This window comes from Montipora foliosa, chromosome 12 (genome assembly GCF_036669935.1).
Source record: "Montipora foliosa isolate CH-2021 chromosome 12, ASM3666993v2, whole genome shotgun sequence".
Classification (NCBI taxonomy): Eukaryota; Metazoa; Cnidaria; class Anthozoa; order Scleractinia; family Acroporidae; genus Montipora; species Montipora foliosa.
Window position 1 is genome coordinate 40,898,527 of NC_090880.1, and position 12,500 is coordinate 40,911,026.

At 37.3% G+C, this 12,500-nt stretch overlaps 2 protein-coding genes across 3 annotated transcripts in view; one reads left to right on the plus strand and one right to left on the minus strand.

Moving 5' to 3' along the window:
• Positions 1–9,033, minus strand: part of LOC137979895 (bromodomain adjacent to zinc finger domain protein 1A-like) — a 27,945-nt gene extending 18,912 nt beyond the window's left edge. Inside the window, exons 1-6 of one of the 2 annotated variants that reach the window (XM_068827210.1) lie at positions 8,441–9,033; positions 8,056–8,331; positions 5,926–6,702; positions 3,837–3,939; positions 2,728–2,928; positions 565–771 (exon numbers count right to left, since the gene is read on the minus strand). In XM_068827210.1, the coding sequence (XP_068683311.1) occupies positions 565–771; positions 2,728–2,928; positions 3,837–3,939; positions 5,926–6,702; positions 8,056–8,331; positions 8,441–8,553 (1,677 nt within the window). In that variant the 5' untranslated portion in view covers positions 8,554–9,033. Of the gene's footprint in view, positions 1–564; positions 775–2,727; positions 2,929–3,836; positions 3,940–5,925; positions 6,703–8,055; positions 8,332–8,440 lie in introns of both variants that reach the window. The other variant, XM_068827209.1, reaches the window with a different exon arrangement.
• Positions 9,034–9,125: 92 nt separating this feature from the next.
• Positions 9,126–12,500, plus strand: part of LOC137979870 (ribosomal RNA large subunit methyltransferase E-like) — a 12,038-nt gene continuing 8,663 nt past the window's right edge. Inside the window, exons 1-3 of the mRNA XM_068827188.1 lie at positions 9,126–9,233; positions 11,153–11,204; positions 11,767–11,896. Coding sequence (XP_068683289.1) covers positions 9,166–9,233; positions 11,153–11,204; positions 11,767–11,896 — 250 coding nt within the window. The 5' untranslated portion in view covers positions 9,126–9,165. The remainder of the gene's footprint in view (positions 9,234–11,152; positions 11,205–11,766; positions 11,897–12,500) is intronic.

Consider the following 12,500-nt stretch of genomic DNA (forward strand, 5'->3'; position numbering starts at 1 on the left):
ATTCCAGTCTGCAAATGCCTGACAGGGCATCCTGAGCGTTGCCTTTGCATTCGCAAAGGGAGTTCCTGAACCTTGTGGTTGTGTTCGCTGTCCATTGCTTGCTGGCCAGTCCATTGGATCATTGGGCTGCTTATTTCCTAGCCCTCACTTCTTCACTTCTTCACCCTTTGATAGGTAATGAGTTTGGTAAAGACTCCACTTACTGGTTTGTTATGACAGCCCCTTTGATAGCCAAGGCTTACTGGCTTACATGCTCAATGACTTCCCACCCTCTTGGCACTTGATTCCAAGATTTGCAAGATCAAGCAATATTTTAAAATCATTGATTATTCTCAAACATTCAGGTATGACCAAGCTAAACAAACCATTTCAGACTGTTCTTGATCAGTTGGACATGACTTAAATGGCAAATTCTTGTGTAGAGTTTGTTCGATTGTATCATCAACCCACTCACTATTTCTATCCATGCACTGTATGAGAGGCAAAGAAATTGCAACCATATGTATTCAAACATATGTTTCAAATGTTATTTGACAATAGACCTTATATTTAAAAAAGCCTCACTCGATCTCTTTCAATTTTCCTGACAGCCTTTTCTTCTTCTCTTCTGGCTTTGGTCTCAGCCTTCTCTCTTTCCTTCTCCACTCTCTTTCTTTCCTTTTCCTCTTCGATTTCTTTCTTCTTTCTTTCCTTCTCCCCTTCCAAGAATTTGCGAAACTCTTCAGGAGATAGTTTCATCTTGTTTCTGTCTTCTTTTGTTTTCCCACCTTTCTGCTTCCACAGTATGAAAAAAATTCTATGTCACTATATATTTTGATAAACACAAACCAATAACTACTACAAAAACCACAGATCTGTGGAATGGGCCTGAATTATTGACTGCCACACCCATATCAGTTATTAATAAACATTTTGATGAAATTGCTTTCAAACTGTGTGAGCAGTAGCCAGCTTTTGCCGTTAAGGTGTACCCAGAACAACCACAGCAATGGAATGAAACATTTTCAAATTCACGAGTCCCAGGGGGAGATGAATAAAATTGTTCTTGTCCAGTGAAGAGGTTGAAAGTGCAACCATGGACTCCCTGTCACTTCAAGTGTAAGAAAGGTTCCCTGCCCTGAAAAGTAGCCTTGAACACAACACCTCTCAAGAATTTGAACTACTTACAAGCGAAAGTGTGCGGGGCAGTGACTCAGTAATTTCGGCTCATTCCACAGATCGGTGGTTTTTGTAGTATTTTGATTCCCCAAATTCATTATCACGAGAGGGAAATGCAGGTATTTTCAGCCAAAAAAAATCAAATCACAAAATTTGTTCAACAAAATCAGTTTTTCTGTCATGCAATCTTCATTTTGTTTTGCCTATAATGTAAAAATCCTGACAATCCCTGCAATCCTTATAGAGCTTTGAGAAAGGTTAAGTCTGTCCTTGTATAGGTCTACCTTATTCATAAGTGGCAGTTAATTTATAATTACTTTGTCCAAGTGCAAATTAGCCTACCAAGCCTCATTGTGGAGCAAGAATTCCTTTCAATTCACTGTATGGGATTGAGACTTGGTAGACTAATTTGCTCTTAAACAAAAGAAATACAAATTTACTGCCATTCATGAATAAGACCTCTGAGAAAAAGGACTTAAACATGCAACGAGTGCTTTGGAAAATTACTTTTAGGTCAACGCACCCGCTGTTGTGGAGCATGTCACGTCAACTGGTTGCAAATGGAAATTTCTAAAGAAACCATGGTGCTGCATCAGTGGGGAGGTGAAACACAGACATAAGATCATCAACTGAGCTGATATTGAAATTTCTGTATGGTGGTCAATTTACCACATCAGATCAGTTGATAAACCCATTTCTTGTTCAACAAAAGTTCAACTCTATATACCACTGAACAAAAAAATATGAGCTGCATTACATTCAAGAAGTCCCCATACAGTTACGGTACATGTAGTTAACTGGTATTGTTTCCCAGAGAAACTGGTGGCCCAAGATTCAACATTTCATTATACCAGTGCACAATGTTGAGCCATGATTCACCAGCCTCAGCATCTACAGTCTAAATCACTTTCTTGTTGATTGTAATGACTACAATCTTCTAACATTTCGCTCACCAAGACTTAAAACATACAAGTTATGTTTAATCTTAGTTCAGTCAGAGTTTATAGCAGCTGCTATAAGGAGAAACCTCTCTCAACATAAATACAGGACACTGTAGATTGAGTAGAACGCTGCAGTGGGCTGCTATCGTTCAAAAGTAAATGAGCACAGGCAAAACTAATTGGATTGGCCCATCCACCCTTCAGTTACATGGTAAAAAATCTGATCAAACCAACACGTCAAACAAAGTGTCGGCTAACGACTGTCGCCAGTGATGTGTTTACCATTGCATTGCTTGGATTGGATTCTTTACCATACATTTGTAACCCTTACGCCTAACAACTGGAGCCTTCATGGGCCTTATTTGCGCAGTGGCCATATTGGAATGTTTGGGAACACGTTTCAGTAGGGCAAAACAGAAGGTTTCATCCCTTGGGACTCAACACGGCTGCTGTGTGATTGAGGCCCACGCTTAATCTCACTTTAGCCAATATACATGTACACAAATTTATTGCAATACAACAATATTGCTCTTGATTTGTGTGTTTGTCACCCTGTAGCAAGCAAGATTACTTCACAAAATGGACATGTTCCTAACCACACTGAGCAATTTAAATCTATTGCAGGAACCTTTTCTTTATTCTTTTTGGATCCCACTCCTTCATTTCTTGTTTCTTCATCTGTCCTCTTCTTCTTCCTCTTTTTCTTTGAAGGTCCATCTTCTTCACGGTCTCCATGACTTCTTTTCCTCTGTTTCTTGTCTTTTGGAGGAGACCCCAGCTTTAAAGGAATGTCTGGTTCACCCAGGTCAAACTTCTCACGGAAGTCTCGCTGAAAGTTAACAAGAATTGACACAAGAAAACACCTGATCAGTCACAGAAAACTCTTCTGCAAGTACAAACTTCTTTACGACTTAAGTGTACTTTTATGGGGTGACATTTAGGGTAAGCATAATTATTTGCACTGGACTGACAATCTTCTCAGGAGGGCAACAAGCCAAGAAGCAGGACAACAAACAACGGGCATTAAACCTAACATGTAAATGTATAACTGCTACAATAATTTATCATGAAGAAACAAGTGTTATAAAAGCGTTATAAGTTGTTCAAGTTACTTCATGGAATAAACCACACTTAAGTCTTCTTTCAGGAGCCATGAAAGGATTTTCCACTGGTAACAGTGGTTTCCCAATGGGAAAGCTTAAGAATAATACAACACTGACGATCCTTTCACTACAGGAATTTGATAAAGGTGCCTCCAAGTCCCAAACTTTTGGCATGGCAATGGTACGTCACTGCTTAAATACCCTCTAAAATATTCACTTTTTGGAAAATATCTTAAAAATGAATTTAGTGACCTACTATTTTTTCAAATTTTGAAAACCCCATTATATTCTCTTCCTTATTTACTCTTTTCACTTCTTTGTTTGATAGCAGCTGTAAAATCATCAAAGTAAAGTACTGTGAAGTAATGCAATGAAACTAATCTTACTTATATGCAAAATTCACGGTATGTCACTGAGTTTTGAGATATTACGTTAAAATTAATTCTTATAATTTCTTATCTCCAGTTCTGATTCATCAGCTGATGCGATTTGCTTAATTAGTACTGCATGCGTGGCTTATGCGTGCTCATCCGAAACCCTTTTTTAAGAGACTCTTTAAGCCAAAATAAAACATGGTCATGACATTAATTTTGTAATGCCCTTTTACTCACAAAAATATAAAAAGAAGACATACCTGAACAATGTAGATACCATCTTCTGAGTGAGGGGTACTTCTTTCACAACTGACCTTCAGGAATATTTTCAGTTTTTCCCTTGTAAAGACACCTTTCTTGCGGCTGAAATAATGAATGTTCTCCATAATAAGAAGCCATAAAGAGAACTACTTATTACTTCAAAGGAATAATGCTAATTTTTAAATCCTATCTTGTCCCCACCCTTCATCACCAAAGAATGCTTGCAGGTATAATCTTAGAAATCAGCATTAAAGGGCCACCGACAACCAGTGTCCTTTGCGCGCCTTTGTTGTTGTTATTATCCCGGCAATCGAATCGGCCGGTTCGCTTCAGAAACATCCCGCGAAGAAGAACTTCTGCGAATTCACTGTTCGATTTGTTTTTTAATCCAAACGCCTTCCTCCTTTTGTTCCATAATCTTAAGGTTGAAGTAGTGAGCCAAATAACATGGCGCTTTTCCTTCCTCGGCAGACGACCTTTCTCCACAGTTTTCATTTCGCTTTTAACACGAACACAACACCCAAATAATGCCAAAAATAAAATATTTAAACATTAAGGAAAATATTAACAAAGTTTGAAGCTACTGGGCATCCAAAACATGACGATGTGAGGCGATGGAATTTGACTTTTCAAGAAATACTAGTTTCTGTATTACAGAAAATGGCGCCAATAGCTTGCACGCCCGCAAAGACTTGTGGTTGTCGGTGGCCCTTTAATTTATCCAATCGAAGATGACCACCAAGCCATAGAACTAGCACTCTTGCACATAGCTTTTTTAAAACCCTTTTTATGGCAGCCATCTGTAATTCTTACTGTATCGTATACCAAATGCTATCATGATATTTACAGTTATAATTATTGTAATTTTTCAGTATTATACTACTTTTGTATATTCATGCAATTCAGCCTTAGGAAGCTGTAATGTGAGCATTCATTAAAGCTATCCATCCATCTACATGTATCTAATGTATCTAAAGAGAGAAAATAATGCAGGACTTTTGTCTCAATGAAAAGAGTTTGAGGTCACATATTAAATATTTCAGGTAAGTGTAGAATCATAGTATAACACATTTATTGACATTATTAACTTCCCTTGAATTAATGTGATTTGAACAATAACTGATGAATTCTTGAAATGTTGTCATTTTAATGTGATGGTCACCATATCTAATCAAATATGTTTTAGATTATGTTGCATATATGTATATAGAATATGGAATTCATTGTTCTTAGTTATATCTTTTGCTTATAGGCACACAGTTGGCTTGTCAAGTCCTAACACCAGACAATAGACCATTTTCGAATTCTCACAGTTGGACTGGATCTAGCATGAAATGGAGGCTAATGTGGGCAAATCTTTTCAAATGCAAATTAATTTGCCCCCATTAGCCTCCATTTCATGCTAGATCCAGTCCAGCTGTGAGAATACGAAACTGGCCTCTTTTACTCATCCACTGGGGGCATCCTGGCGCGGCACCCAAGGAGTGAACCAGTCAATAATAATATAAACCCATTGACTCCTGGGGGTGAGAAATAGGAAAGGAACTTTCTTTAAGTGTCAAGTCTTCTAACGCTGAAGAACTAATTGGCGACACTGTAAACTGAAATCAACAAATTAACCCTTTGACTCCAAGCTGGCTTGAACCGGCCATACTTAGTATTCTACTCCCTCTAAGGGCAATACGATTTGCCTATCTTAAACTGCAGTAACCATTCTAACTTTCACTTCAATAAAACTAACATATATCTTAGTATCATATTTATCAATATCATTTTCAAAGTACAATGTATCCCAATTGGTCGGAGGTAGACAAGTTGCTCAATCACAAGCATAGCCATTAAAAGCTGAACTGGGGATTAGTAAAAACAGCTTTAAATGGTTGCCAAGAGAGCCTTATCACTGGGAACCCCAGATTCCATGTTCCCTCCAACAGCAAGCATAATTTTAATTTTAACCCATTGACTCCCAGGGGGTTCCCCATTGACGAGTAAAATTGTCTGGTGTTAGACAGAGTAAAATACTCAGTCTGGCCGGTTTAGGCCGGTTTGGACGCCAAAGGGTTAAAATGTGCTGTTTAGCAGATGTACCTGACCATCGAAGCTTGTACAGTCACAACTTCATATCGCTTCTCTTTCTTCTTTGATCCTTTGTCTTTCCTCTCAAAATGGAGCCTGACTTCATATCGGTATAAAGAAGCATCTGGCCAGTTGTAAACTGTCTTCTCTTTGGGAGATGATAATTTTGGTGGTCGCTTTTTAGAGCTGCCTTGCTTGTCATTATCATCATCACCAATTACAATAATGTCAGTCTCTGAGCTTTTCTTAGGTTTAGTGCTGGGACTAGTTTTAGTGCTTGAACCACAAGGTGACTTGTTCTTTGGTGATCCAAGTTTATCTTCACTGGTTTTCCTTTGAGGGGGTGTAGATGGTTTCTTAACTACCTTATCACTGCTCGCAGCTTTGGAAGGTGTACCTCTGTCATCCAATGACCGCTTCCTTGATTTATTAGGAGTTTTGTCATCACAAGAAACATCACTATTTTTAGGCAATTTTGACTTTGAAGGTGTTTCTCCATCCAAGCTCTTCCTTGGGCTTTTACTAGTTGGTGATTTATCAAATAGGCTGTCTAGGTTGCTCTTCTTAGCTTGACAAGATAATGGCTGACTGTCTGAACTACTGGAGCTACCAGTCCTTTGTTTAACACCTTTGTCACTTGAGTGTCCCTGGTGACTTTTTGAAGTAGGTGATTTGAGTTTTTCCTCAGAATGACTATGTTTCCTGGACTTTGTGGATTTTCCACTTTTGTTTGGTGAATGGCTGGCAACTTCTTCAGGTGGTATTACCCTTATTATGATGCCTTGTTTCCTAGCAACAAAGAGAATTTCTTTCTTAGCAATATAATTTATCAATAATTGTTTAAGTATAATTACATCGGTGATTATTTGAAAAATATGCATTTCCTTTAAAACAATTAATTTCTTCACCTGTCACCTCCATAAAACAGCTTGCGGCCATTTTGAAAAACCGCTTAGGTGATTATCACCTCAAGGGCAACAAATCAGCATGGAGAATTTTAAATAATCACCTATGTAATTTTACTAATAATTAATATTATCACTTTTATAGGAAATCAAACTATCCAGTAAAATAATATTAATATTATTGAAATTTATAGGTACAGAATGAATTATGTTTTCAAAAGTTCTCAAAATTGAACAAGCCTTCATTATCAAGAACTTTTCAAACATTATCAGGATCTATTAATATCAAATTGTACGAGATAAACAATTTTCATTTATAACAGGCTCAAAAAATTTTAAGTACCATCAGACATAAAATAAATAACCCCAGAGCCTCCTTAGCCAACTGGTCAAACAGACTGAAACTTGAAAGGGGGACCTACCCTTAGATTCACCAATAATATTTTGATTCAAACCTTCAATAAGGTTATTATATCACAATTCCAGTGCTCTTGAACAGTAATTTCCAAGAAAGATTAGCCAACATTTTGCCTGCCATAGATGAACTATCCAAGAAATTTTAAAAGATAACAAAATGCATCATACTGACACTTTATTATTGTTATGTCAATTTCTCTCAAAAAATGTTCAGTCATTTCCATGCTTAAAAAGCTAAAAACAAACCCTAATGATACAGAGAGAAAATTTTCTTCATTTCGAAATTCAGTTTAAAATGGTCTTTGATCAATAGAATCAATCCCTGCAAAATTATAATAAAACCCAAAAATAACTGGAAATACTGGATTATTATTGACAGCTGTCACTCACAAGAGGTAAGTTTCCTTCAGATCGTTGGAAAAATAATTACATGAAAATTAAGCAAATATCCATGAGAAATGCAAGGGCCACAACCTATGTGACAATATGGCTGCCTCCATTGTTGCTAACTACAAACCTCTTGAAATGCCTTCAGAGCAAAATTTGGCCAAAAAAAGGCCCCCACACCCCACCCCTGTCAAACTTGTACCACCTTGGACATTATGGTAGAGAAAATTTGAGATTTTGAGAAAGAAAAGTGGTTTTCTCCCTTAAAGGTGCATAATATGCGAAAAGATGACCGGAGGATGACATGTGATGTAGCGTCTCTTACGTACGTTTGGTCCGATCACTTCGACCAACACAGTGTCTGCCCCATACCCCACAACAAATGACCCGATTTTAGATAAGGTCCCATTTGGAAAGAAAGAAAATAGCTTACTTGTGCGACTGATGATTTATCTCGACTTCTTCACCTTCCTGGAAGTGATCCTTCAAGTAGGAAAAGACTTCATCGCATAAATTAGCCAGTCGACCACGTTGAGTGTGGTGGACAAGAGTAAGCACCGCGCTTTGGATAGGCTCTGGAAGACTTCTTGCTTGCCTTCTAATTGATTTTTCGGAAGCTTGAGCTTCTTGAAATGTTAAGCCACTCTTGCCAGTGTATTTGCAACTCCATAACAGGCTGTTGCATAAGATTGTACGCTCGAAAAACGACCTGAAACGAAAAATGGCGGTGTTGTATGACTAAGGGTGAAAACCTGCACAGCGAAAATGAATGAGAGTGAACCGGATATAGAAATACTGTAACTGAAGTCGAAATTTACCCATAATCACGGAATACTTCATTTGTATGGCGACAAATAAAGACTTCTTCGTCCGCTTTCAGGTCTTTAGGTGGTTTTGTAGGTGAAAACGGTTTTCTGTTTAGCAAAGGCATGAATCTGCCAAACTTCGAAAGAACGATGCTCGACCGCGAAACTCTCCCAAACACGCGTGTCTAAACTGGCCACACTTCCACTAAAAGAAATCTTCAGAGCTTGAAACAATTCCTTTACGAAGATTTTTAGCAAAACTGTGAAAGCAGAAGAACAATGATGAAAATCTCTTCGCCCAAATAACCACTCGCGCCGGCCACGCAGCCTGAGTGCTCGAACAAGGTTACAATGCCGTGATGTTTCAATAGACTTCCTCCAAAAACATCGGTTCCATGCGCGTCGAGGTAGCTACTTCGGGGACGATTTTCTCCTGAATGAACCATTCAAAATGTACCAAATGTTGTCATCTGAGACCGAACTGTATCAAATACACGATCATAGGCTTGAAAGGAAAATTAAAATTTCCAAAGCAGATATTTTTATCATACAAATCCCGTTAAAAGCTTTCGTACTCTCTTACACATTTGAGTTTTTGCGCGTCTGAGAACTGGCTCTAGCGGTAAATATCTCATCTGATTGGCTAACAATGGAATGATTGGCATTCAGGCAGACCATATATGGTAGAGATTGCGTGATTCAGCCAGGGACTAACATTTTGAAAATAGGAAATTTCAATGCTCCGTGGAAGTCAAAGCGTTCGCGAAGTCCGTCACTCTTTTCTGCAAAAACTTCTAATAGCAAGGTACTTGATCAAAGTTATTTTCCTTCTGTTGTTGTCTCACATTTGCGTGATTGTGCAATGTACCGGTTAAGTTAGTATTTCAGTCACGCACATTCCTCCTAAACTTTGCACCACCAAAAACATGAGTTTTGTATAGATTGCCACATTGCATCTGCACTGTTAAATATCACAAGGAATATTCTGTTCATCGTTTTAAATAACTATGGTATTAAATTGTAAAAGGATTTTCTAATTATTTGCACAAGTTTAGCATGTGAACATTACACATAAATGTTTATATTAGATGTACATTTTCAATATGGGCTTATTTTAGGAAAAAAAATCAGTGACACTGAATTTCCAGAAATATCTCTGCAAACACAGCCTAAAAATACCAAGAACATGTTCTATGATCATCAACCGTTTTTGCTTAGTTGGGTCAAAAAGTTGAGTTTTTTTTTTTTAGTTTTTTTTTTGTTCTCTTACAAGAAAATACCTTGCGCCCAGAGGTTTTTCTTGAGCCACGAGAGAGCTGCGAAGCGGTAAAGACAAGTCACGGAGCGGAGAGAGCCACGAAGAAAGGTTGCAAAGTGGCGAGAAGAGAAAAGCCTCTGGTTACCTTGGACTTGAATCTCACTTTCATGCAGACACCAGGGTCTGGATCTGACCCTCCGGCTTGGATCGGTTGATATTTTTACAAACACACAAATCAATATGATTGGTTTGTTTGATTGGTAATACCGAGGGGATCCATGATTGCTATCAATTTGACACATTTGACAACTGGCGTCGGCATGAAATTGAGATTCAAGTCGAAGGTAACCAGAGGTTTTTCTCTTTTCGCCACTTTGCAACCTTTCTTCGCGGCTCTCGCTCGGCTCAAGAAAAAGCTCTGGGACTAAGGTAACAAGAAAACCATTTTTTGGTCAACTTTTTACCAGCTCTGAACGTGGTTGAAACGATGGGTGTAATGGGTGGTGTCCTCTTTCATTTATTTATACTTTTAAACTGGTAAGCCTTGCCTCAAGCTGCTGGTGATGATTGTTGTTACGATGCCAAGAAGTCTGTTATAAAAAATTGACCATGTATTCCCTGGAGTTTCCTTGTTTGCAACTTAAAGCTGTTAGAAAAGTGTTCTTTTGGGAAACTAAAGCAAAATCAACCTGACCTAAGTGGTTGTGGTTGAAATAATTATTATTGATCCCAATAAAACAGGACCTAAGATTTGATAATTCCTGACCCTTGGTCAAGATAAAGAAGTCATATATACTGGGTGTACCCATGTTATGTGCAGGAAGGGAGAGGCGAGGTCAGGGAGGCATTTCAATTATTTGACTGACCTTTCCAGAATTCCAAAAACTGCATATTAATCAGCCTTCCTTTGCCAGCTCCTTATGTTACCTGCTCTATTTTTGATGTTGAGTATACATAATGTATCTTTTGGGGTGATATTACCAAGAAGTCCGAAAATGAGTGAGTTGGTCCTGAGAGAATAATTAATTCATCATGTAGTGACTGTCCTTAAAGGGGCTAGGTCACGCAATTTTAGGCAATTTCAGCACTGATCGAATGGTCATAGAATTAACTAAAATATCAAAATAACTGTTCAAAACTATAGAAGATCTCTAACAAAACGCAGGGAAGCCAATAAGGGACACGGATGGACAAAACTGGAGGGGATTGAAATGGATTGAATTTGGGTAAATTTGAAAAACGTCGGCCCACCGTTTTTCAAAATTACATCAGTCTATATTAAAATGTCATTTACAAAGCTCTGGAAAATCATTCTCAGTTGTTATGTGGCCGTGATTTTGAAAATGAAAGACTCTTGCCCCGCCAATTTGACGTTTAGAGCTCATAATTAACAAAATTAAACAAAATTACCTAAAATAGCGTGACCTAGCCCCTTTAAATGCTTCCAATAATTTATTATTTTCAAGGTGTGCCAGTAAAGGAAGCAGCTCATCACGGTGGATAAAGAGACAGCAGACAGTAAGAAAAGACTATTTTTTTCAAATGTTTAGGCTGGAGCACATATTGATTGCAGAAATAAGAGGCTGCTGAAGCAGGAAATAACTTACATTAGAAATAATTATATGCAACTAAGTGAAGTACCCTCATCTTTCTCAGAAGTATATCACCCGGACAATCATACTTCAGCTAATTAATTATGTGACTCCTGGATTCATATTATTTACAATTTGAAATGAATTTTATTATTAATGGCAATAATAATAATTATAACATTCTTTGGAAAAACTTTTATGAACATTAATACTTACAGTTGTACCATCAAGCAGCTTAAATTTAATGGATACCTGATGGTTGACAAAAGTCCTTAAAAACTGTCATTGTTGTACATTTCACTGTAGTACTGGTACATTTCTTCGTTTCACTCAGGGTAGCAACTGTTTGAAATAAGTAAATAAAAGCTTCTGAGGACAACGTGAGCACACAACAGTGAAGCCTTGATTTTGTATATGATTGTTTAATCCACAGACTAGTACTTTTTTGCCATATGATTCACAAACTAATTCTTCATTTGGAATTTCAGGATTTGTATGTGAAAAAAGCTCTTGAGGACAACTACCGTTGCCGTAGTGCCTATAAACTTATTGAATTGGATGACCGATTTCATTTCCTTCAACCTGGAAGAGTTGTGATTGACTGTGGTGCAAGCCCAGGTAAAGTTGGGAAAGTGGCCCAAACACAGTCGCTTTACAATAATCATTAACAACTATTCACCAATTAAAAGTGGAGGTGGCTAGTGGTGGATATTTACCAAAACCGTGAAATGGCAAGGTAAATACCCACCACTAGCCACTGACATTGAGGTGAATAGTTGTTTTAGTATATACTAAAACAGTGAGATAATGTAGCACAAAAAGATGATTTTAACTCATTTATTCCTGCAAAGATTACAACATTTTCGGGCTCAAATTCAGTGCAAATTGCTTGGAGGTGAATAGCAAAGGATATCCGGAGTTTGAGTAGCCAATCAGCTTGCGCAATCAACGCCATGCACTGTTTTAGTATATAATAATAATGAACAAAAGGAGGGGATTAGCTTTTGTTTAGGAAGTATACTCAATAATAATAGTAATAATAATAATAATAATAATAATAATAATAATTATTATTATTATTATTATTATTATTAATAATTATAATAATATAATAATAATAATTAGTAGTAGTAGTAGTAGTAGTATTAATTATTATAATTATTACTATTATTATTATTATTACTGCCATTATTATTATTATTATTATTATTATTATTGAGTA